The sequence below is a fragment of the Scomber japonicus genome, chromosome 19 (assembly GCF_027409825.1).
Source record: "Scomber japonicus isolate fScoJap1 chromosome 19, fScoJap1.pri, whole genome shotgun sequence".
Classification (NCBI taxonomy): domain Eukaryota; kingdom Metazoa; phylum Chordata; class Actinopteri; order Scombriformes; family Scombridae; genus Scomber; species Scomber japonicus.
This window is the reverse complement of record NC_070596.1, coordinates 15970514-15996479: the sequence shown is the minus strand read 5'-3', so window position 1 is coordinate 15996479 and position 25966 is coordinate 15970514. Positions and strand designations below refer to the sequence as shown.

At 41.4% G+C, this 25966-nt stretch overlaps 1 protein-coding gene across 1 annotated transcript in view; it reads left to right on the top strand.

Annotated features, from left to right (window-relative positions):
* Positions 1-795: 795 nt before the first annotated feature.
* Positions 796-25966, top strand: part of unc5cb (unc-5 netrin receptor Cb) — a 118297-nt gene continuing 93126 nt past the window's right edge. The window contains exon 1 of the mRNA XM_053339386.1: positions 796-916. Within this exon, the coding sequence (XP_053195361.1) occupies positions 799-916 (118 nt within the window). The 5' untranslated portion in view covers positions 796-798. The remainder of the gene's footprint in view (positions 917-25966) is intronic.

Genomic DNA, 25966 nt, shown 5'->3' with positions numbered 1-25966 from the left:
CACCTGTTTGCAGTCATAGCCATGGAATATACATTGCATTTCTAAAAAACAAAAAACAAAACAAAAAAAACAGAAACAAAATAAAATTGTTGAGACTGAGAGTTTGACTATTTTCCATTTTGCAAAAAAAATGTTTTCTTTCTGCAGGCTACTTTAGAGCTACAGGCACCATTGCCTTCAATGATTTTCCTGTACATTGATCTCAAGGTTTCCATCAATCATGCAATTGCTAAACAGCATCCATTCCTCGCTGCTGTCCGGGCCAGGTTTTGATACAGCGCCGCCACTCGCCGGAGTACTTGGATTGGCTGAAGGAGCAAGGTAGCCCGCAGAGACTGCTCCTTACCCTGGTTCAGTCCTGTCAGTGGAGCGCGAGGCACGGCGCACGCACAGACTCGCTTGCACGCGTGGAAGGTGCGACAGACAGGGGACTCACCGGAGGACTTTGATTTAGGTGTGGGACTAAGCGGAGCATGAATTTGCCATCAAGACATCGATCCACATCTCAAGAGAAGCCAAGTGAACCTTTCAAGGGAAAAGCAAACGGAGACAGATTTTAATGCAACATCCTCTCTGACGGAGGGCGCACCCGCCTCTTTATTCCTTAAACTGTCACACCGTTCTTATGTGTGTAAAAACACAGGGCTGGATATATTTACTCCAAAGCCATTTTTTACGCACGGGGTTTTGAGGGGTGATATTTGGACTGCAGCGGCGCACAACGAGCGACAATTTTGTGCTTGAGCGCAATTTCTCAGTGACTCGGACTTGCCTCAGAGCGGAGTTTGACTCCTCATCATGGGGTACGGTGCACAAACTGACCGAGACGGAGGAAGAGTGCCGAGATCCTCTCCAGAGATGCTGACCGTGTCCTGGCTTTTTCTTTTTCTCCTGGTGGATATCGGAGTGGCTCAAGGTAAATTTAAAAGTGTATTAACTGACCTTTGAACTTGGTTTTACTTTCGTCAAAAGTTCTGTGAACTCTTGTATGCTACAACAGGAGTGTAGTGGACTGGAAAAACCACGGAGGAACAGTTCATTGAGCTATTTAAAAAGACGAAGGATAAATCCAGCCTGTAGCCAGTGTCAAAGCAAGAAGGCCTTCACTATTGAGCTCGCAAAGTATGTAGGTTACATTATTGTAAGATCAAGCATAAATGGCTGAATAAACGCTTTTCTAAAATAACTTTTGTTAATTGGTAGAGCTTATTAACAAAGTTACTCACCTTTTGGGATTCAGGCTATAATTGAATATTAAAAAAGTGTCATTTGAAAGATTGAACAGTGCGTATGTCAGTTATCTAAACCACAATTATTTGCTGAACGTATCACATCTGTTGTGCTCCAAAACAGTCTCTGAGATACCATCAAAAGTACTCAAATGCAGCCCATATTTATTCTGCTTTTAAATCTTCTCAAACTGATTCATAGGGATTGTCAGGCATAATAGATTCACTAAATTTATATTTGTAAAATTGAATTAGCCTATTTTGATTAATGACAAAATATAACATAAGATTATTATTTGCTTGAATTATTATGAATTCTTGTCCAGTTCATACTGCTGTTAATTTAATTCCAATTGGATGTTGCTCACTCAGAGAAAACCTTGTAGATGAATGTTCGCTCTTTTAACATTCACTACTGTTCACTTTCCAGTTTTAAACAATAATTCACACAATGATCCATTCTTGGCCAGTCTTGATTTGACACACATATGAAAAGTGTAATTTTAAAAATTTGATATCTATTCTTTGGAAACCGGCACACCTGCCAATGATGGATGGTAGTAAAGTCCAACAAAAGCTGTTAAAGCTATTAAATAGTGTTGACCTTTGCTCAGGGACAGGTATTTATGAGGAGTGACAAATCTGTATTTATTTTAAAAAACTGATAAGTGAAGTTTAAAAGGAAATTTTCATTTTCAATAGAACATTTTACACATAATTACTTCTTATTTCTGGCTGTATTTAAGTGACAAGTGAGTAATTTTGATGATTGTCTTCAGACTTTTCCTGCGGAGTAGAGTCGTACATTGAAATATATTTTTAAACTGTGGTAGTTGTCAGTTATGGAGAGCATTGAGATAATGCCACCACACCTGAAGCCATTTACTTAATCTGCTCCCTCCTGAGTCGGTTTGTCTGTCAAACAAAGGAAGCTAAGAGGAAACCGTCTGCGTGAGGGTGAATGTTCAATATGTGATTGTGCATGTGTGTCAGATGCCGAGTGTGTACGCCTCTGGAATTGAGGTAGGTGGTCTGCTCCTTCTCGAATGAACCACGGCTGAATAACATGATTAGATTGGAGGGGGGGGGGGGCATATTTTTGCCAGCAGAGGACAGACTCCATCTCCTACAAGAAAAGGAGACATGTTTCTTTGGAAGTTAAGGCTTAAATTGGAGGTCCAAGCACATATCCTAGACATGGTTGAGGGTCTACTGTATGAGCAACCTCATCTAGCTGCTCTAGACCTTCATCTTACTCCTACATAGTTAATGAGCAAAAGAGGGAGAGCAAGAATGAAAAACAGCCCAGGTCCGGTTTCTAAAGGGCAGGGTGAGATGACATAATACCCATTGCAGAGTCCCAGAGAGCCCTGTGTCATTGACTTGATGGGAATACGAACAAGGTCCTTCTCTGTCCATTAAGAAGTCAATACACCAGGAGAACATTGTTTGAGACTAATTAATGGGTCCCGCTATTTTTGGGCACTGATGAGCTCTACTCATTTCCAAATCGCTTGAGAGTCACTTCTTCATTGTAAAACTACTGGTGATTAAAGTGGCTCACTTACGCAGGCGCTCCTTGTGGAAAGTGCAACACCACTTCTTTCCTGCATATTTTGTTTTGTACATATTTTCAGTTTTTTTGAACATATTTTCAGTATCGTTATAGTTTTTCCACATTTCATCTGGCTATTGTAGTTTATTTTTACTCTTTGACTTTGCCTTTTGAGGGGACACTGACTTGCTCTTATCCCATCTAGACATAAACGAGCGCTGGGTAATAAGAGTGCTCATTAACCTGCTGAACTCTCGACGAAGGAGACAGGTTGAGACAGATATAAGCTGGGAGCTGCCAGAAAGGTAGCTGAGAGCTCTGTGACAGCAGCTTGATTGGAAACCCTTGGTGCAAGAACAGATGTACTTCTGGTATTTCCAGCACAGCGGCAGAGTTGTACGGTATGTGCAGTGTCCGTGTCTGCATGTGTGTGTTGTTTTTAAAAGTTGATGGAGGATGTCAAGTTGTTATGGGAATATATGAGATACTTAAACTTACAAAAATGGATGGTGTTAAGAAAAAAATGACAAGAGGTTTATGAAACATGTTGTCCTTTAGAGGTGGTGGGGTGGGGGTGGGGGGGGGGTACAAGAATTGTTCATTAACAATGAAACAGACTGACCACAAGGCCTAGGAGAGAGCTGCAGTTTCTATACCAATTTCACAAAATAAGTTAGCTACAAGGAAAAAGGAGTTGGAAAAAAAGATGTGTTTTAAGAAGCATTACTTAACCTAATACTTAAAAAAACCTCCAAGGCATGAGAAGAAACACTCAAACGTTTTGAGTGGAAGAAAATCATATTTATATCAAATGTATCTTAACATTGATATTCTTACACTATAAATCTGTGTTAAGCAGTGGATAGTTTCAGCATGTTGGCCTTCCTTGGATTAGTTCACTTTTTCCACAATGCTGCTCTTATGTCTCTCTTTGATGATGTGTCCTCTGAGGATTGTTTATGGAGGGAAAAGTTAAAGGATCTTTAATATATATGGTTTCTAAAATATCGTGACTCAGTGCACACTGAGACTTTCCTGCTATTTTCTGCACACGACCCTCTTTTGAGATTGATGTCAGCACTGCCTTAAGAATGCAGGTAAAAGTGAATGTTATTTCTATCATTATAATTCTAACGGGCTTCCCTGTGGCCTGACAACTAGCTCCTTGGAGGCCGCTAACATTACAACCGCTGCGGTCATTCTATAAACAGGATCTGTATGCACAATGAGCACATTGTGCATAAGGAGCTGCACTTATAAATTACCTCCTAGATAGACCTTTGCCTGCATGCACAAGCCTTCAATATGATACACTTACTGTACATGCAGGCATTTCTATATAACTGAAGAGCATTAAGATTCAGTAACACACCCCCTATACTCAGGTGAAGGAAGAGGGCAAAGTAAACAGTATGTACAGTATGGTCTGAGAGTGTTGAGCAGGGTCAGAGGTGCATGCTGGTTACTAGCTGAGCCAAAGACGGAGCATGGTAGGGACTAGGGAGTGATAATTACTGTGAAAAGTGGCTGCTGAGTGTGCTTCCCTGCTCAACTTGATGTCATATACTAATGTTGTGAAGGCAAAAAATATTCATGGTGCTATTTTAGGGCTGGGAACAGTTCTGCAGTCATCTGGTGGATGAGGATATCTTCTGCTGCACTGGTGGAAGCACATACTGCTACTGTCATTGTAGCTCAGGATTTTAGATGTACTCAATTCCCACAGTGATATGTAGTACTGTATGTTTATGTTGTTCTGGAACTTTTCTCTTCCTAAATTACGGGTTTAATGCATTTTCAGAGCCTTCTATGCACTGTAGGATGTAATTGTGATTTAAAAAAATTGAATCCTACAATTATATTCAAGTCAAATTGAATTTGGTTTGCCTAAAATCCATCAAATCTAACTCTTCAAGTTTTAAAAGATTCCCATCAATGCTGAGAACATGACGTCATTGTCAATGGTAGCTACAGCCTTTATTGTAGCTCCTGAATGATTCCTATATTTTTTAGCCACCAGATATGAGTGGTTCACCCAAGTGTTTATTCTGTGGTGGAAGGATGCCTCTTTGAGTAACCTACCAAAAGTTTTCCACTTCCTTTTCCAAATGTGGGTTTTCCCTGTCATCTTTATTTGTTGCTCTTCCATTGCTGGCAATGTGAAGCCATTTGAAACTAGAGCTCAAGCAAACTTGACTTAACTTTTACTGGAGATTATAATAGTGATTACTGATTCCTGTGGGCTGTCATCTCCCTTCCTTCCTGAGAGACAGACGAAAAGATGGAAAAAGAAAAGAGGTGGTAGGACTGAGAAGATTGTGATGAGAGAGAGAGAGAGAGAGAGAGAGAGAGAGAGAGAGAAAAAAAACAGGGATGGACAAGGGAGGAGAGGAGAGTGTGTCATTAATCACCCAGTGTGACACTCTGAACTACAGGGGAGCTTCACAGTGCAACATTCACTTCTATTAGCAGTCCATTAGCAGAGCTCGGCACAAGTAGCAGCACTTGACAGGCGGGCCTGTGCCAGAATGGCTGACCTGTGTCTCCATGCAGTGTCTCTGCACCACCTAGATCGTCTTTGTGTGTGTGTGTGTGTGTGTGTGTGTGTTTTAAGAGTATTTGTGAGGGAAGGGTAAGTCATAGTGTGCCACAGGCCAGAGATTATCACTGTGGCATTTTGTGGCAAGTTTAGCTTTTCAGGCCATGGACAGCAAATGAAAATAATTGTATAAAAGGTTCCCACTTTCAGTCATGCCACTGGATGAGATTGGACATAATGATTGCAGAGATGATGGTGGTGGTGGTGACCTGATTTCCTACCTGTGATATTCCCTCTGCCAGAAAATGGCTCTTCAAAGTTGAAATGGCTGATGCATTAGAGGTACAGTCATTTCTCATTCAAAGGCTTGTTGGCCTCTTACACGCCAAGAGCCCTGTGATTACAGGATCCCAGCCAAGGGGAAAGGGGGTGTAGACCACTGTCCCTGCTCTTGGTCTACAGTTCATTTATGATTAGAGATCAGAGCCGACAGTCAGAAAATCAGGGGTTGGGGGGGTTGTGGGGTGGGGTGGGGGGTGGGGGGTTGTAGAGAGGAGGACAGAGCCAAAGGGGGAGAGAGAAGTGATTACGAGTTAAGTGGCCCTTCTCATGCCATTATAAGCAGCAGGCCTGACAGAGCACATCATGAGTGAGTATAAGTACACACTCCACTCCAGCCCTTTAATTTGGCATCATGGCCTCCCCCCTGGTGCTCAACCACTAATGTCCTCCTGCATTTTTGTGTTCCTAACAGGAAATTAGTCAAGTAGATGTCATTATAAATGCAGGTAACTAACTCTGAGGGGTACAAAAAATATTGGATGGAGGGAACTTTTTGTTTTGCATAGTGTATGCTGGACACATCCTGATAGTTTTGCAATATAATCAATACCCTGCATATCTTCATGTTTGTTATATAACTGTGGGATAAACATGATCATTTTACCATAATTTAGCTGACGTAACCAGCTGTGGCCATGGCAAAAATGAATGTCCTGTTCTGTTGCCATATATGCTCTTCTACCTAGCAAAGAGGATTAGGGTGCAAAATAGACTGAGTTAGGGAGGATTTGAGATGCTGCTGGAATGCCGTTACTCTCATGTATGCACACAGATACTATAAAAAGCTCAAAGAGCTGATGAGCAGTAAAATGCTGGCCGTCAGTGGGATTGCTGTTATTTCCCCAATGTCCTTTAACTGTGTTCCCTTCATTCATGGTTCCACAGCCCAGCATGGAACATAGAACAGCCTAGGTAACAACTGCACAGCAGCGCAGACCTAAAGTGGTACAGAAAGATGAGAGCAGCTCTAACAGTACGTCAAAAATTTAGGCCAAATATGCTCTGCATTCAGTTTGAAGATGTGAGATAATCCTAACTTTACTCAGTTGTTGCAAGCCTATGGGACTGAGTAGCAGCATGCTCAAAGTTAGAGAAATACACCTTTGAATTCCTCTAAAAGTGGAGGACTCATATGAACTACACTACAATTTACATACAGTGGCTAACATCACATTTACAAATAATTTAGGTTACTACAGCCTACATCAAACATCTGAACCACTTCCTGTTGATGGTGTTGTAAACAGTACCTCCAGAATATTATTGTTAGAATTGTGTATGAACTTGTTAAAATGACAAAAAAAAATGAAGGCTGCAGCATTGGAGAAAGTACAACATATATCCTTACCTTTAATTTACCTACTACTGATCCTGTAGATATCAAGTCTCACCTACCTACCTATCTTCAAACTGTATACATGAACTGTGTGAGCATGAAAAAGCATCCAGAATTTGTTGAATTAGTAATAAAATATTACAGCAAGAAATATTCATATGAATATAATGTTCCGCATAAAACAAACTATTAATTTAAATTATAGAATTTTAGCTTTAATACTGTCGGTAACTAGGGAATTAATTCACAGATTGCTTAAAACAGTCAAGCACAAATATCATCATCTTAGGGTACTCTTTCAGTCCTTTCTGTCACTGCCATGGCACCTTTGATGTTAAAGCGAGGCTATATGTTCAGGTCTGATGAGAGAGGCTAACATACTACTGAGGCGGTAATGATTGAGATGATATCAGAGGTGACTCATAGCACCTGAGTCACACACGCAGTGTGGAGGCTTTGGCAATCACCTGAATTTTCATGTCTCTATGGAAATCCAGCTTTCTCTCCAGAATGAAAATACAGCTGCTATCTTCCCCTCTGTTCTGACTCTGACTGACAAAGCTAAACCCTTAATCCTGGCTTTGCCCCGTCTTGTGCTCAGAGTCGGAGCCGCACTAGTGGAATGGGACTAAAGGAAATATATAAAAGCCCTCCTGAAGAATAGGAACAGTATTCATCTGTAATAAGTAATTTGCCAGGCTAGTGTGTATTCTGTTAAACCTTCAAGTGGACACATCTATATACATGTGTTATATACCTATAGATTGAGACTATTTGCCTTATTTTGTTGCTGAATGTGTCACATCTCTGCATTGTGAAGAGGGGTGGTGGTTTCCAGACGTTGCACTAATGTCTGGTTGGGTAGGGTTGTGGTCTGTGTATGTCAGCAGAACAGAGAGAGGAGTGGAGGGGGGGGGGGCATGAGACCACTGGTCCCAGCTGAAACATGAGAGCAGGAGACCCACGCTCCCCATTTCCTGTCTCCACTTTATCAGCATCTTGGTCTCTGTTATTTCTGTGCTCTTAAAGCACCCGATGAAAGCCTTGCCACAGATAAATGTTTGTGCCTCCTTGTTTTTTATGGGGCTCAAATGAGGGACTTCATCTGCCTGCCCCCTCCACTCCCCTTTATTCTCTTTTTTTGCTCCATTCCTGTGTCTGCTTTGAGATGCCACAAGAGAAGTTATAGTCTCTGGTTTACATTATGGTTCCTTAAAGATTAGTTTGGGACGCCTAAAAGGACAATGCTTTTTCTTGTTCTTCTTAAGGAATAAACTTTTACAAGACATCAGGGACAGGGCATGAGAAAAGGCCAATTAAATGACCATACCACATTTTTGTTTTCTTTGAAAAGAATAATCATTTCCACCCATAGATTTATTTAGTTACATCTGTGGAATGAAAGGTGATATTCATTTAAAAAGAAACTCATAACTGTTTCCTTAACAGCTCCCCTCTATTTGACCTCTTATCACCACATACAATATTTTCGTCCTCACATAATGCAGTGTGCTTCTGTTTTCTTAGCTTTCAGTATGTGTATGTGTGTGTCTTTGTGTGCACATGGTCTTGTTTGTCTGCATATAGTGGTAGTGTGTATGCATGCTGGTGTGTGTGCGTGTGTGTGTGTGTGTGTGTGTGTTTATTCAATAATAACAGAGTCCGAGAAAGTCTGTTTCAGATAAATCTGTGTGAATACCAGACCATTCATCCCCAGGAAATCAATCTTTCTCATAATTCCCCTCATTTTTCTTCCATCTGTTATCTACAGAGCTGCCAAACAGACTTTTAAACAGAGCAGACCATTACCAGAGGGCAGAATTAAATGTGTGTCAAAATGCCAGCCTGTAAAGTTGTTGTTTTTACTGAGTTAAATGAGGTGCTAAATTAAAGCTTCACAATTGGTATGCACTGTTGTATGATTAATCTGCCCCCCAACCTTCTGTGTACTCCTGTTGGTAGGAGCAGAGAGGACTCAAAATTTGTGGTAAGAGTCAGGGATGTTTGGAAAAAAATAAAATGATGCTATTGAAATCATGCTTGACTGTTGAAGGCATGTGATGAATGGGTGTTTTTGTCTTTTTTTTGTGTGTGTGTAATTACTCTGTACAAGTCTCAACAAACACTGTGGAATTCATCAACAGCATCTTAGAAAACATTTTGTTTCCATAGTCAAGTCTTGAAACTAGAGACGAGTTTCAGAGCGGAGTTAACCACCCAATTCCACCACCAACCCTAACACCCTACTGCGTGACCTCTTTTCTTCATTTTGGCCTTTTTACTGTGACTCCAGTAATAGTTTGCAACGCGAGATTGCTGTTGGGTGTCAGCACTTTCCTGTGTTTGTACAGCGTGTCTTTGTGAGCTTGTGTGTGTGTGTGTGTGTGTGTGTGTGTGTGTGTATGTGTGCCATATCTCCATGATCAGCCCCAAGTGACCTGAGTACTGGCAGACAGTGTTTAACTGGGGCAAGCTCAATGGGTCTCATTTAAATGGGGCCCAGACAGAAGCCCCACGGTGAAGGGTTACTTTATGACTTTTAACATGTAAAACATGCAGTCGAAGCTGCTACAATTTGTGTGCTTGCCAGAGAAGGCAAACTGTACTGTTTTCTTTTTCTCCTTCTTCAGGAATCTATCAGGGAACCAAAAAGCACGGCTAATGTTAAAAATCTGCCAATTTAAGGGCTTCCATGTGGCGAATAAGTGGCTGTGTTGACTTTGATTTGCATGCATTCTTCAGTTAATGAAAGCTATTGAGATGAGGTTGATAATGACAGAAAGCAGTCTGCTTAGCTCTGAAAGTTCACTGTTGTAAATGTCAGAATTATTAATGAGCTCAAAGTGTCAGTCCCTGCTTGTTCTACACGATGTTCGAACACAAAAGAAAGAATTAGAAAAAAGTCAAGGAGCTGCCCTAACATTCTCAATATTTTTGTAGAACAATGCATGCGTTTTCCTCATCGGCGTAATTTGTGTTTCCATTAATACATTAGGGATTCTGTACAGTACAATACATGAATGCACATCTTCAAGTTATATAAGGGATAGGCAATAGAGGGAGACTTCCAGCTGTGCCTTTGCCCCTTTCAAGGAGCATACCAAACACTAGGCAGAAGGTGAATAATGGATGTTGTTGTGGTGATTGCTTTGAAACGCAGAGAGGGAGAAAATGCAGGAGGTTTTTTTTTTTCCTAAACCAGGTCAAATGTCTGAATTGGCCCTATTTTGTATACAGATAAGCATTCTCACTCAGGATTTCTACAGTAAACACAACACTTATTTGCTGTTTAACATCTACAGGCTCCTTGTTTGCTAAGGGATGGAACCCAAAATATTGGTACAGACATTTATGGTGGCACGTGTGCCACCATCAGACCTTACTGAGCTACCTACACATTAGAACAAGCCCTTACTATAGACTGCTGGGAAGGATGAGTGTCTGCATTTACATATATTTAAAAAAAATGTTGGGCTTACATATTATTTATTAAGGCCATACAATGTTTGGATTAATGCAGACCTACCTATCAGTTTGGTAGGGCTTATTGCTCTCAGCACAGTGGACAGTTTTGTAGAAATGCCTTCCCTCTAGGTAAGTTGATGGAGAAATTAGATCTCAGTTTGGAAAAAATGACAGAGCTTAGTAAGATGACAGGCTTGTTTCTCTAATTCCAGGCCTCTGTAAACTATGACCCCATACTGTACACCAGCTGCAGTGGAGTCAGCACACCACTGTAAACTGATATACTATAATGGCTTGCTGCAGATACGCTGCAGCATGTGCAGCGGAAACCGATAATTCAGTGGTGACACACCGTGCATAGGGGTTCCCATGGTTTTTAGGCTGACGTGAGGTAAGCTGATCTGTCAGGTAAAAGCAGAGGGGGGGTTACACTGGGGAGAGGTGGAAGGGGGGAGTGCAACACTAGGAGGGTAACCTCTGCTGTGTAAAGGAAGGAGCAGTGCACTGGTAAATCATACCTCCTGATGAGTTTCCTTCAGTAGCTGCTTGTTTAAATCCTACTGCACACATTCCTTACCCCTCACGTTTAGAGAGCTCAACATTACTAAATCATGGTATTTTTGTTTTTACAAGTCTGCAAAGACGTACTAGCTTTCTGTTAGCAGCATTCTTTTTTGTTATCACTGTCTTTCCATGCCAAATGTTTTATTTAGCAGACTGCTCCAGTGTGAGACCCCGCCAACAAAAGCAATGATACCATCCAGAGGAAGAGTAGAAGAAGGGGAGGTGGAGACAAGGACTGAAATGAGACAGAGATAGTAGAGCCACTCCTAAGCTGCGTGGTTTTTACCCACAGGATGAAAAGCATCCAGGATTGAGGCACATTAACCCACAGCTATTCCCGGCTGCTTTGTGTGGCTTTTTGTTCATGGAAAAGAGGCAAAAATCTGGTAAACAAATACAACAATGTTGAACAAACCAGCTTGTTGTAAGGATTGGGAAGCTTTGAGCATTACCAACTCACATGCATATTTACATTCTCCTGCGATTTCTTGGGAAATTTGGTGGGGTAATGTGAACCTTATTGTGTTGCTTCTCTGTGGAACACCAGATACCAGCACAACCTGGTTTTGGTTTTGACTGCCATATTTCTTGTTGGCAGTTGTTTCCACATTTCTTGACTTTGAGGGCCAAGAGCATGAGAAACCCAAGCTGGAATATTTACACTGTAGCTTCCATTTTCGTTCTTTTGGCCATAGTTTGTTTTACTAAGAACTTGACAGAATGCAGTATACTGTCAAAGGAATTTCGATGGGGCATGTCAAATCCAAGGAGTGTCAGTGGTCACTCCTTTAACACGCTGTTCTGTCTGAAGTCTGTGGTCATAAAGTCAAATGGATTGGTCAAAGCAGTTCTGACACGCAGAGGAAAGTAACAATGGCTGGACAAGTGGGAGGACAAAAGTGATCAGCCCTTTGACGGATGTGTAACGATGAGGGGATTTAGCTGTCTAGCATCTATCAGTGTTTAAAGGTTTTCTGTGCTCAGCCTGTCACATCCAACTTTACTCTTCATTTCTATTCTCCTCTGCCTTTGGCTCTCTTTTGCGTACTCTGTCAGAGGAACCTGAGTTTTCAAATGGAAACAAAATTCTGTCAGTCAAAGCCTATAACAAAGAGAGTTCTTGTTAAGCCTTACAAGAGTGTTTGTTAGTGCATGGCCTCAGTTACATGCAGACAATCTATGTCCTTTGTATCAGTGTGGTCTCTTGGGAGTGAAGCAGACATTTTAATTCAATCAGCTGCAAGCAGCAATAATACTCGCCCCCTCCTAAAACTCAACCATCTCACTTCAGTGATACAATTACAAGCTGAACTGCATTGGCCATCTTGTTGTGATTATATGTGTTTACATGGGAGGGAGGTGTTTACTGTGGAAACTGTGGCACGCCTCCTGCTGCTCATTTAGCTACTGGAGAAAAAAGAGCTTCTGTGAGATTTAATTTATTTATCATCTCTGGAAGAGAGTTATGATGATTCTCCAACTAGCGTCACGATTGTGTCTTCCTGAGTCCTATTCCCCTGAGACTAGTGGCTCCAGCTTCAGTGAAAAACAACTATAATGGCTCTACATAGACACGAGAACACATGGTTGAATGTGTTTGTACAGTAGTGGGGAGGGATCAAAGGCATTTCCTCTCCAGCAATAACTTAAATACAGCCAGCAGTTTTACTTTCTTATCTTTTTGATTTTTATGAATTATACCTTTTTATAAAATAGGAATGTTGGACACATGCAGACTTATGTTTGATCCGCAGTATGATTTAAAATTTTGCCCTTCTGCTTACAATAGTATCTTTATTCTCCAAAATACTTAAAATTCTGTTTGATAATGATTCTAGTTTTTATAATATGAAGTACCAAGGTTAAGTTTGATAACAGCAATAAAGTCTGATCTCAAGTACTGTAAGAATACTTGTTGTAATATTATATATTTGTAATAAAGCCTGGATTACGCAATGGAATCTACAGACTAGAAGGAGGGAAGTAGTTTTTGAGTTATTGCATCCACAATCAGTCTCTTGAATCAGATCAGACTTTTCAAAAGAGCAAATCGAATAATTTGTTTCCATTTCATATTTTTAAGTACCCATCCTCCACTGGCCTCGTATCGTCCCATTACTGCCGCATTCTAGTGACAACATTGCCTCACTAATCTTCCTGATGGTCACATTACCTTTTCAGGCCCCAGCACTCTGTTTTATTGGTATAGCATGATGCATCGTGTTTTGACCATTGTTTACTCCACATCATGCCACTTGTTATCTTCTTCAGCAAATGGCCATGTCTTTACCAATCTCGTCTGGCTTTTGTCTCCTTTCCTTTTTTCCACTGGATGAGCAGCCATTTAGTGCAAGGGTCAGGGTTGTAATTGACAGCCACCACTAAACAAATCTGCCCGGCTCGACGGTAGACCAACCCCACCTCCCACCCCCTCCCGCTTCTCTAATCTAACTAATGCACCCATGTGTGTGCTGGAAAGTGAATTAAGCATAGAAAACTCAATACCTGATCCATCTGACAGAGCTGCCTGCGTGCACATTAGCAGTTTCTCTGCAGCCTCTATAATTGTATTACACAAGTTGGCCGCTCTAACGATCAGGCCTTACACACACTTACACACTTATACACACTCTCCCTGTTGTCGTTAATCGCTGCCTTCGCTGGCCCCGGAGGCGTGCAGCGGGCCAAGAACAGAGCGATCGAGAAGGAGGATGATGAGGCGAGTATAGTTCAGTCCTCCCTCAAGGCTGACATGAAATGAAATCATAGTCTCTGTGTGTGTGTGTGTGTGTGTGTGTGTGTGTGTGTGTTACAATTGCTATATTTCACTGCATCTTTTTTGTTTTTAAAGCTCTGTTGTCAGACTCTATGTATCTGCCTCTTTGCTTTCTAATCATTGGCTTTCTGGCCACTCCCGCTGTGTGGCCCTGTTTCTGTTTCTGCCTTTCTATATTCCCACTGCCTGTTATCTTTGTACTGTCAGCAGTCCAGCCCCTTGCCAAAGACCCCAACATGATAAGATGAGCTTACACTCCTCCTCTCCTCCCAACTAATCTCTCTTAATCTATGCAAACCTATGCAAGGTTAGAAAAATATGTCTATAAATTGTTTTCCTTTTAATCACATGAACATAAGAGGTGAAAATACAGCAGATACAGATGTAATGAGCAATGTATTTGATCATATGGATATTAATAGGCACACCTGTGATGACTGTCTTTTTTAAAGATTTTTACTGGATTTATCAAGCGCACACTTTATCATCAAGAGCCCTGTGAAGGGAGTAAAATAGGGAGGAGGACAAAAGGACTAAGAGGGTGATTAAAGGGGTTGTTGTGTTGATTTGCTGTGTGTTGCCATGCAAGCAACCATTTGCTCTGGTATCACTAATGGAGACTTCAGTTTGAATCCAGGGAGAGACTCTTTAAAATTTCATTCCTTCTAACAGGCTGATTTATAATGATGAGCCCCAGCCTCTCTCCATCACAACAGGACATCACAAAGAATCTTGGGAAGTGGGAGAACTATATATAGTGAAACCATGATGAGACCTGCTAGAGGCATGGGAGAATCCACCAGATAGATGGTGAAAGATGACCTCCCTGTGTAGCCCAGCACAAGCCTGACGATGTATAGATGCACTGTGTTGTTCACCTCTGTGACCGCTATATAACCACTAAGGTCACCCCCCTATTTTCCCAGCTCCCAGGGTTCAGCATGCCCTACCTGCCATATGACACCCCATGATCCTATGCCTAAGAAGAGGACTAGCTTGTGTGCATGTGTGTGTGTGTGCGTGTGTTAAAATCCCTCGGGGAGAACTTGTCAGAGAGTAGGTCATCAGATATGCCTCTGTTTGTGCACCTCTGTGTCCATGCGCGTTCATGTTAGTGTGTGTGTGAGTGTGTGGAGGAGCAGGGAAGAGCTGGGATGGGCAGCTTTATCATGCTTATCTGAAAGGTCACTCCGTCATTGTCGGACTGCTGTTTACAGAACCACCCTGTGGTCACCAGAAGGCAAACTGATCCTGGAAAGTCAGAGAGAGAAAATCTTTGACAGAGATTAAGTTAGCCATGAAATTTTGCACCAGTTTGAAGGGAATTTCTAAAAGTCTACAATAAAAATGCAAATGATTGCGTCTATTTCCATATTTATGGGAATATTCTGATGGAAGATTATAGTGTTAGAAGAGTACCTGTAGCTTGTCTATATCTCCTCACTATCATATTTGATTGCTTTTTTAAACCCAATATGACATCTATGAAACTTTGATGAGTTGTATGTATAGAATATTGCCCATTCATTTTCAGTTAGAATGATGGCATGTAATGGTGGGTTGTAGGAATGTAGCTATCTGGAAACAGGCCACACCATTGTCACTTGTCCTAAAGACCAGTTTTCATCTCCCTTTATAAATAGTCTCATCATAAACATGTCAACTTTTGTACCTCAGTAGTTATTCATTTTGCACCTTCATATCAATCAAACACACACACAAAAAAATGTACAGGGTGAATAAAAAAGCATAAATGGGCCTATTGATTACCTCCACCTAGATAAAAAACATATAAAATAAAACAAAACACACTAACCACACGCTAAAATATAGATTTATAAAACCAAAGGCCTTTACAAAATGGTCTGAAGAACTTTAGAAAAGAAGAAATTTTAACCAAATGATAAAAGTAGTTGTATAAATTTGGACCCCTGCACTGTATCTGACTGAAAATTGACTCTGTTTACGATAAATTTGTACAAATCCACCTATCATGATGAAGGGAAAAGTACAAGGCAATGGAAATAAGTGTGAGCATACGAAAAAGCTAATTAGGTTTGGAAGCACAATTAGCATTGGAGTGAGAAAGGTGTGGAGGTGGGGACTTGTCCTCCTGTGTCTTCTGTGCGCCAGCCAAATCTCTGAGCGACACTAATCCTACTGGTTCTGCTGGTTATCCCTCCTCCTTCCTCTTCCCATCATCCCTCAGCAGGTATTCCTCCACTGCCAGAGGTCCTTCTCTGACATCCATTCCCTGTTTTCCCATTCATCCCACCTCATCCCTTCCTCACCCGCCACTCCTCTAGCACTCTGTTTTGTTCACTGTTGTGTCTCAGTGACATTAGCCACAGTAATCCAATTGAGAACTCCTCAGACCCGGCGCCGGGTTCTGTGGGGTTCAGGCGTTTCCATGGGGATCGCATGGATTCCTAATTAAGCTCATTAAATCTCGTTATTAAAGCTTGTTAAATCTCATCCTGACACAGTGGCACAGCTCCTGGTGTCTAACTTTCCTAATGCATGCACTAATACCTCCCCATACACACATATACTTACAAACATGCACACTCACACACAGAAGCCACCAGTATAATGTGCTTTGGTGGGTGTAATTAAAGCTCTCAATAAACCCTTAGGTTTTCCCTACTTCTTGGTTTCAACGGAATGAAAAAGTGACACATAAGGATTTTGTGAACAATATCATTTACATACCCAAACACAACCATTTGTGCTCGTGCAGAGTTGATATGAGGTAACTGCGAGTAGGAATGTGAAAAAAAAGAAAAAAGAAAAAACATGTCACTCATGGACGACATGTTTGAGCCATGGGAGATATTTCAGTCAAGTGGAAGTCTGGGGAATAAAGAATGCTTCACTTTATTTTTGACTCACACACACACACACACACCAAGCCATGTAACTGTGTGCCCCTTGACCTCACTCTGAGTTTACACATCAATTCCAAATATTGTTCTTTGGCTGTGAGGAGGAACAGTAAACCATGATGTTTTGGGGGTCTTCAGGGAGCTGAGTGGAAAAGTGTGTGAGTGTGTATATGTGAGTGTGCAGAGAGCGAAAGAGAGAGAGAGAGAGAGAGAGAGAGAGAGAGAGAGAACGAGAGAGAGAGACTCCTCTTACAACCTGAATCAGCCCTTTGATGCTGACTGGCCTTGACATCAACAATGTGGCCTTTCAGAGCCCTCACCCACCTCTGAGGAGCTCACCAAGAACACACACATACACTGTCTTTCTTTCCCTCTCTGCCACTCCCTTTTTGGTTTTCAGTGTGTTTATATTTTGTAGCTTTTTGCACCCATTCACAAAGAAATGGCACTTCAGATAAAAAAAAGGGTGTAAAAGGAAGAGGAGGGAGTTGTTATGGTTTCCGTGAAAAATAGAAGGCTTCAGATTCAGTGAGAGACAGTCATTCTACATTTTCCCAGCAGATTCAGTGAAGCACAAATATCTTGTTAAGTCATCTTTAGAAATTACATTGTAAACACCAGCGAAATTAAAGGATATGGAGCTGAGCATAGTGAAGAGTTGAATCAGTCAGGGCCGGAGGGACACATAAGACATTGGATTACCTAAGTGTCAGCTTACATTTTTTAGTTTTTTTGAAATTGTTCCTATAAAAGGTCCCTTCTTTTGCTCCACCACTTATGTCATTCCTTTGACATGAAAGGCATTTCAACCCTTAGAGTCTTTTAAATATATCCTGTGTCACAATGACTGGTTAAACAGCAAGTCTATAAATGAAGTCCATTCCAGATGAATGCTGAAACACTCGCAGTCCACGGAAGGGAGTTTCACATCCATCATTGACATCACTGCTCATTTTGGTGACATGCTCAGCAAAACATGCCCAGCTGTGTGTGAAAGAAAAACATGAACTCACTGTTTCCATGTGATTTTTCTTTTTTTACTCCATACTTTTCAAAGGCTTAAAACGCAGACGTTTATACAATATCAAACATGTGTTACTTCAACACTTGGTGTGTGAAAAGACTTGACCGTGATTGCGCTGACAAATGATATTTCCAGATGTGTGTCAGGCTAGAGGGGCATAAATTCTCTTTATTTACTCTGGGCAGGCTGTGATGGACCCCTTAGCATTAATTAGCATTAGCTCTCCAATAATACGGCCACATTATGCTGCTGTGGGCAGAGGGACATTTATAGAGGTTGACACAACTTGACAGAGGTGGGGATCTATCCACAGGGCTGTGGCCTTCTGCTTGCTATAATGACATAATGTGCAATGATGACTCTGACCTCTGAGTTTTTCCATCTTACACCAGTTACTAAATGGAGATACTTATGAAGCTGTAGATGCAAGCTACAAATCCATGTTAAAAAAAACAGAGAAACCAGTTTTTTGTTTCCACTGACTTCTCGACAAAACCGACAAGAGCCTAGTGGTTAGGACATTAGCTCTGTCTCCTCTGACGCTCTCAAGTTAAACACATCTCACAGAGCATACTATTTCCTGAAGATGAATAGTAGTCTGTGATGAGGAGAGCTAAATGCATCCAGTCATTTCCCCTGGAGCACGAGCCTGTGTTTAGGTGATGGGTCGAACTGAGGATGTGGGCAGTTGCAGTATGGCCGTTTTGGTGCCTTGCTGCCTGCTTCCTCAGCCTCGCTGCCACGTGGACACTGGGCCATTAAAGCCGTTGTTTGTTTTTTTTCCTCAATGAATGACTTGTGTGGTCAAGTCCTCAAAAAATGACCAACCTGAAGACAACTTGAGCCAGTTTTGTCTATTGAATTGGAATTTTGAGGGGAAGGTTTTCTGCTGCATGGTACAAAATATTTACCTCTATTTGATGACCATCAGCTCTTTCACTTTAAGCCATCTACTGTAGGTGCCACCCTACCTGGCTTTCATTATGCCTGTCTCTTGCCAGTTGCCTTGATTTTGTGTTTTTGTGCATTTTGACATTTTTGCTAATGTGTGTTTCTGTGTCTTTGGTTGGAAAAGTTTGCGGATGGAAAGAGTGTTAGATGTGTTAGACATACAATATATTCTGCCTATATTTCTTAAGAGGTATTGCAAGAGGTTTCACAGAGAGTGGGGAGATCAAGGATTTTCAGGCGTTTTACATTATCAGGTTTGTCTATACACATGTACCAGACCTCATCAAATACATAAAACATTTCCAGAATGCCATTAAATGTGGTTCTTACCGTTTTTACTGCTCTTCATGAACATATTTCAGTCAGTTATTAACATACTCTTCTTGTAACTGATTTCCAGTTACCAGATATATTAACAGGATACATAACAAGTTATAGCAGGAGGCTTTTTTTCCAGACTGTGTATAAAACACTTAGGCAATTTGAATTTTTCAGTGCATAATCAATTACTGCCTGGGTGAATATTAAGTTAGTTAAAGCCATTTCCCACTTAGAGCGCAGTGATTACTGTAATGGCTACAGTGGACATGCAGTCCTTTTGCTGCCCACATATGATTTAGGGAGTCTTGTTTACTCAGCCTGTAAGTGCTAGGTCAAGTAAGCATCAGCTGCTGTCAGGGAGCCTTTGAGCTCTGCACAGCTGCTGTCTGCCTACCTGCCTCTATCCACAGCTACAGTGGTCAGAGGCTCATATTCCAGTCTTTCTGACTGCGGTGGTGTGCTTTGATAGTCAGGCCTGTTTACCACTCCATGTCCTGGGGGCTAACTGGTCTCAGATCACCCTCAAATGAACTGAGGAGTGAGGGAAATATTCAACACAGCTGTGCTTACTCTAAGGGCCAGGGCCAGGAGAGACATGCTGCTTTCACGCTTTCAGGTACAGGGCAGGTCTTGCCTCTGGAGCTGTCTTCAGAGAGCCTGTTTGCATTTATAAAAATGTTTGCTTGGATACGAAAATAAAGATTTCCCCATTGGCAGAGGGATGGGAACGCTAAGAGAGAAAGCGAGCTGGATGGAGATAAAAGATTTTAATAACAGGTAGGAAAAGCAGCTAACCAAGCAGCTGCTAGGGAATATAGCAGCAGCTCCTCCGCAAATCAAAGACAGTGGTAGTCTGAAAACTCTAGCGGGCAAACTATCCTTGAGTAGATCTAGTCAGTCTCCCCCTAGAAGCTAGAAGAAAAATGGTGTTGTGAATGTCATTTACTATACTTTCTTTTGCCCCAGCCGTATGTCTTGTGTGAGCTTGATGCACATTCTCAGTTGAATAACATTCCCTCATCCTGGCTGTCCTCCTCTTTCACTTTAAGATTCGTGTGTAATGGGGAAACATACACTCTTTTCTCACTTTGTCAAGATTTCTCTTAGCCAGCTTTGTTGCCTTGGCCATTTTACCATCTCTGTGTTTCTGCACAACAGACCCAATGCTGGCAGCAGCTATATGAGTGGCACAGGGAGACTGCCGTGTAATGAATAGAGGGCATGGCTGGCTATTTGGCAGGAGTGGATGGGAGGGGAATCACATATGCTTGGGTAGAGTCAAACATTATGACAGGTAATATGGAAACAGCTAATCATATTTTCTGAACAGCAATGGTTTAGCATTAAACAGCCAGCTGTGGGGCTGTTGTCACACATATGTGTTTGTGCTGTATGACCATGCGTATCCGGCTCTAATTATCAGCGTATTCTTAATTCATGAGTGTGGCTTCATAGATTAATGCATATGCGTGCATGCCCAGTGTTTGTTTACTCACTTACGGATTCATAATGTGGCTTCATTTCGCTTACCCCTTTTTCCCTGGTTCTGTCTTATACACACAAAATTTAAACCTGTTACTAAATGCAAAAATATACCACACACAATGTAATATATGCACCTTGAATAGTACATTTATTCACTTTGGGTGTGCAATATGCTACTGAGTTACCAATTATAATGGATGTGTACATTTAGAAGATTTACATTTTCCCTAATTAATGCAAAATAGATTTGACTAATGCAAATGCATTGCATTGGATCACTTTCATGTTTTCCAACTGTCAAATGCACAAACTGCCTTGCTGAATATGGAGCAATTGTTGGAAAACTGGAAAGTCATGAGCAAGCAGCGAGCAAAAAAATGCATGTTGTGAGTGTATCCATACTGCCCACTGTGTTGTTGGCGTCCAGGCTGGCCCCCTGTTTGTGTGTGCATCCTGTACCCCTCTGCTCAACCGGCCCTCCCTACGTTTCTCCATATTTCCACTGGCTCTTTCCATCCAAGCTTTGCCTAGTGTGAGTTCTGGCATGCCGGCCCTGCCCTTCCCAGCTCCGCTCTGCTCCACTTCCTCCCTCTGGCTCGGTGGCCTGGCTGCCCGGCGGGGGCAGCCTGCTCACCTCCGGGGCAGCTGGCATGCCTGATGGCCCCATTCATCAGACCTGAGGGTGAGGGCTTGGGGCCCACAGTGAAAAGGGGGGGCATGGGGTTTGCATCGTGGGCCTTGTTGTTGACTTTATTGGGATAGTTATTAAATAAGCCATGATGACAGGGGAGGCAGAGGAATGCTTTCAACTCCCTCTGCAGGAGATGTTCTACAGAAACCCTGGGACTGGATGGATGTCGCTGAGGACGGAAGGAGGGAGGGACAGAGCAAGGCAAACAGTAATTTTGTGTGCCTAAAACACAGAAGGGGGGACAAAAACAGGCAGAAAGATATATTTACCAAGACAGTGACTTTCAGAAAATGAATTGGGGACTTGAAGAAAAATGGTGCATTAGGGAAATAAGCAGAGTTTTTTTGGGTGGAGGGAAAGATCTCAGTTTGTTGTCTTTTAAAGACGGATGACTTGCCCTAAAGGCAAGGGGCTGGCGGCCTGGGTTGTTGAGGCTGGTGGCTGAAAGGCTGATGACTGAATGACAGAACCCCTCCTGAGATTGGCCATTAACACACACAAAACACACACACAGAGACACACACACACAGAGTCCATTGAGTGTCCCAGCAGGGGAGAAGACACAGCCTCTGGGCCAAGGGCCAGGGGCCAGGGGAGGGATCCAGAGGGCACTGGAGGTCTCACCACAGTTTCAAATTCACCCCGCGGTTAACTATTGGCATGGGAAAATCCAGCCCTGTACCTCCACACCCTCAGCTGCATTCAAGCTTAACAGTAGCACATCCTTGTGTGTGTGTGTGTGTGTGTGTGTGTGCCTGTGTGTGTGAGATTCCCTTGACCCTAACCCTGCTCCACAGCTGTTGAACAAGGGAGGAAGAAAGCCGTAGCGCCAGAAAGAAAGAGAGGAATACAGAGAGAATGGATGCCAGAGATGAGAAAGCTTGAATGTAGTCCCTAGGGGCAAAATGAATAACTCGCTGACATCCTCTTGGCCAGACTCAGAAGCCTGGTTGAACAATGCATGAAAAAAAGTTTCATTCCACCACATTTATTGCCACATTTATCATTCAGTTCTTTGTACCAGACTTTTATGCTAATTCTCAGTGGACCTCCTTGTATACAACATTACCTGAGCTTTACAGTAATAGCTCGGTGTATTTTTAGGGACCACTGAGTATGTGTTTCTGCAGAAGATAAACACCACTTATCTTTGAAATGCAGAACAGGACCAGAAACTCCTTTTTAGAGACTGCTCTAACCTCAAAAGTCATGTTAAACTTGTGAAATAAGATTGACCGAAGAAAGAATCTCAATCTCTGCTGCTGCCATGGAAACATGTTTAATAAGACTCTACCTCTCATCACCATCCCTATTATTTACATATCTATTAGGAGCAGACCTGTCAGCCAATCACAGGCCCATAACTGTCAAACATCAGACAGTAATTCACAGCAATTAACCAGCAGGTTTGCAATGACACACCTCTCAGTTGTCAAGAATTTAGATGAATCAAACTGGAAAAAAGTATGTACAAGACTTAATTAAAGTGTATTTAATATAAATAATTATGTAATAATTATTATAAATAATGAATGCTATAAACAAATAAAAGGCATGAAAGGAAAGAAATGTTTTTGTTCCAAAAAAAAGTTTGCAGACTGTAGTTCTGCTACAACAACATCACTCAGGGACTTGGAAAATGCTCTGAGCAAAGCCATTGACCAAGAGAGTCACTATATCACTAAGTCTAAAACAATGGTAAGCCTTCATCGGCACATTGTGCTACTGATCAAAAGACTCCTCACCACATGGAGAAGTGTGGGCTGCTTTAAGCCTGCTCTGTCCGGGTAAATGTGCTTAAACTAGAAAAGACATGACTATAACTGATTAACAGTAAAGGTGAACCTGTTTTTTTCAAGTTCATGGTACTTAATTGAATTGACAATGTTAGCCAAATTGAATTTAAAATTATTGCTGTGGTATTTCACAGTGAATCAATTTAATGATATCAGTTATTGTATTTTACTATTTTAATTCTCTAATATTAAAGGCATGATTTGAACATTTTAAATGCTATGCACAAACTAACACATTTACATTTTCAAGTTTGCAATTTCACTTTTCTGGTTGGTTTCCTCAGCTTGTCATCTGGTTATGTCCTCATAATGTTTTTGTGAAACAATTTGGCCAGCCAGACCACTGTGTTAGAGGCTGTTGGCATGTTTGTGAGGGAAATAACAAAAGTAGCTTGATTGGAGCCAAGTTTCCCATGAAAAAAAAAGCCCATGTAGTTGCTCATTACAAATAAACAAATACAGCTGTCAGCATAATGAATTGCACTTCAAAACATCCGCACATGTTCAAGAACCCATCCACCCTTCTGTCTTAAGAAATGCACTTACAGGCATGCGTGCACCCTCCACTGTCGGTTTTCATCCTTCGCCTCAGTCTTGTAATTATCTTGTCAATTAACCTGGAGGTGGAAGGATAAATGACACACTTGTCTCCCTCACCATTTTCACTGATGCCTCCTGTTTTCCTCTGGTTTCAAATCAATGCACAGTGGAATGAGAAGAGAGAGACATGGATTCATGTTTTCAAAATCAGGAGGTATTTAAATTTGACTGCTGATAATTTCAAGGTTGCACTTCCCCACTGAGCTTTCTGTTTTTCTTTTATTCCTTCATGATGTGCAGACTGACAGACTTTGCAGTGCACAAATAGAAAAGCATTAAAGCACTCAAGGTGTGCTGTTGCACTTTTTGCTTGATTACAAATCAGCATTTTAAAAGTTTAGGCTGTGTTTAAGCTTTTTCAGTAAAATTATACTGTAAGGTCAAAAATACAGTCAAGTTTCCATCTACAAAATATACACTACCGGTCAAAACACCCCAATTTTTCCTGTTTTATATTGAAATTCAAGCAGTTCAAGCCCAATGAATAGCTTGAAATGGTATAACGTAAGTGGTGAACTGCCAGAGGTTAAAAAAAAAAGTAAGGTTACCCAAAACTGAAAATTACACAAAAATACTTAAAAATGTAGGTCTTTCTTTCTCTGGTATGCACGTAGTTGGTCAGGGGTTCATCCTACAGCAAGATAATGACATGAAACATAAGTCCAAGCTATGCCAGAACTACCTTAGGAAAAAAGACCAAGATGGTAAGCTTGAAAACATTTTTTCAATAAAAAACTGGAAAAATTGGGCTGTTCTAAAACTTTTGACCGGTAGTGTATTTTCCCTTCTTGTTCTGCTTTGTGCTCATGTTGTATTTTACACCTTGATGAAAGCAGACACCAAAATCCTTTTTCTGTCCAGTTCAGTGAATCAGTCAAATTAATATAGACTTTTCACTCTCAAGTACTGTATGCTGTGTATGCTTTGTGCTAGATCTGCAGCATTCTGTGTCATATCAGCATAGTCTCAGCAATGTAGACTAAGTAAATGACTCGGTCTGTTCTTCATTGTATTCGGGGTACCAGGGACAGTGTGCAGTCACATCTGAGCAAGCAAACCAGTGTTTGTTGGACCTGTGCAGGATCCAACTCTCTTTACTTTTTCTCTGAAGAATTCCTAACCTCAGCAGCAACGACAAGCTTCTTATTGAAAACCTACAAATAGTATGACAAGAGATGAAAAACTGAACAATCTTATTCATTTTTAACAACTCATATGTGAAATGAAATGGAATATGGTTTAGGGAATTGGGGGGAAAAAGAAGCTCAGATAGAGTTTTGATTGATGAATGCCACATTTTATCCACCTGTGTCCAACACATCAAGAAAGGCTAGAATTTTTAAAACAATTTTCATGGACATCTTGAATACACAAGACCTAAAATGTTATGTTTTTTTGTCATGTGCTGTACTTTAAAACTCGCAAATACATTCTTTTAGTTTCTGTGGAGATAGTTTTGTATATACTAACTGTCTCTAAGACAATTCTCTGAATAGAGATGGACAAAAGTGCTTATACCGTCAGTGGAGGCAGATAGTCAATACGGGAAGATGGGCTTGGCAGCATGCTTTTTCTCCCCCTGCTAACTGCTTCATGCTAACTGACTCTGTATCAATTGGAATCTCTCCTGTCAAAACAAGTTTATTCACAGACAAGCCATCGCTGACAAATGCGAGTGACATTTAATAAGCAATCTAGCAAAGTATTCCATCAAGAATAAAGCAAGAAGCACAATTAAATGTTTAACTTGTTGCTTATGGCTTTAAAATGACATATGTATGTTGTTGCCTATAGGGCAACTAAGGACAGTGTTTGGGTGCTTGTTAGGACACCAATCTGGTCATAGCTCCACCCAAGAGTGTAATTTCCATTAGGGGATTAAGTGACCTATTACAATCCTGTAAAATATTACATTTCATTAATATATAGCGAGCGAAATTGATATAAATGTACATAATGCAGGAAACAACATTCACATGAGGTGTTCCTATTGTAAAGGAACCACTTCACATTTTGAAACCAAACCTACAGTATATGCTCTTGGCTATGCCAGTGATGCACACTAAGACTCTTGGTAATTGGCATTCTAACACTTTGTAATTGGCATTCTAACACTTCAGAGATGAAGTGCTGACACCTTGCCCTCATGACCCTGCATAACAACGCGTATACCTCACACTTCACTAAGCACAACAACCGCTGGACGTGTGTGCATGTGTGCATGTGTGGATGAAGACAGAGCGAAAAGGAAAGGGAAAAAACCGAGAGAAAGAGATATGATCTGTCCATCAGCTGCATTGTTGGTGCATCTGTCCTTTCGGTTTGTATCTGCAGCTGCTCACTTCACTGAGCACTCAATCACAGGGAATGGTTTGCGTGAATTTTTGTGTCTGACTTTGAGCAGGAG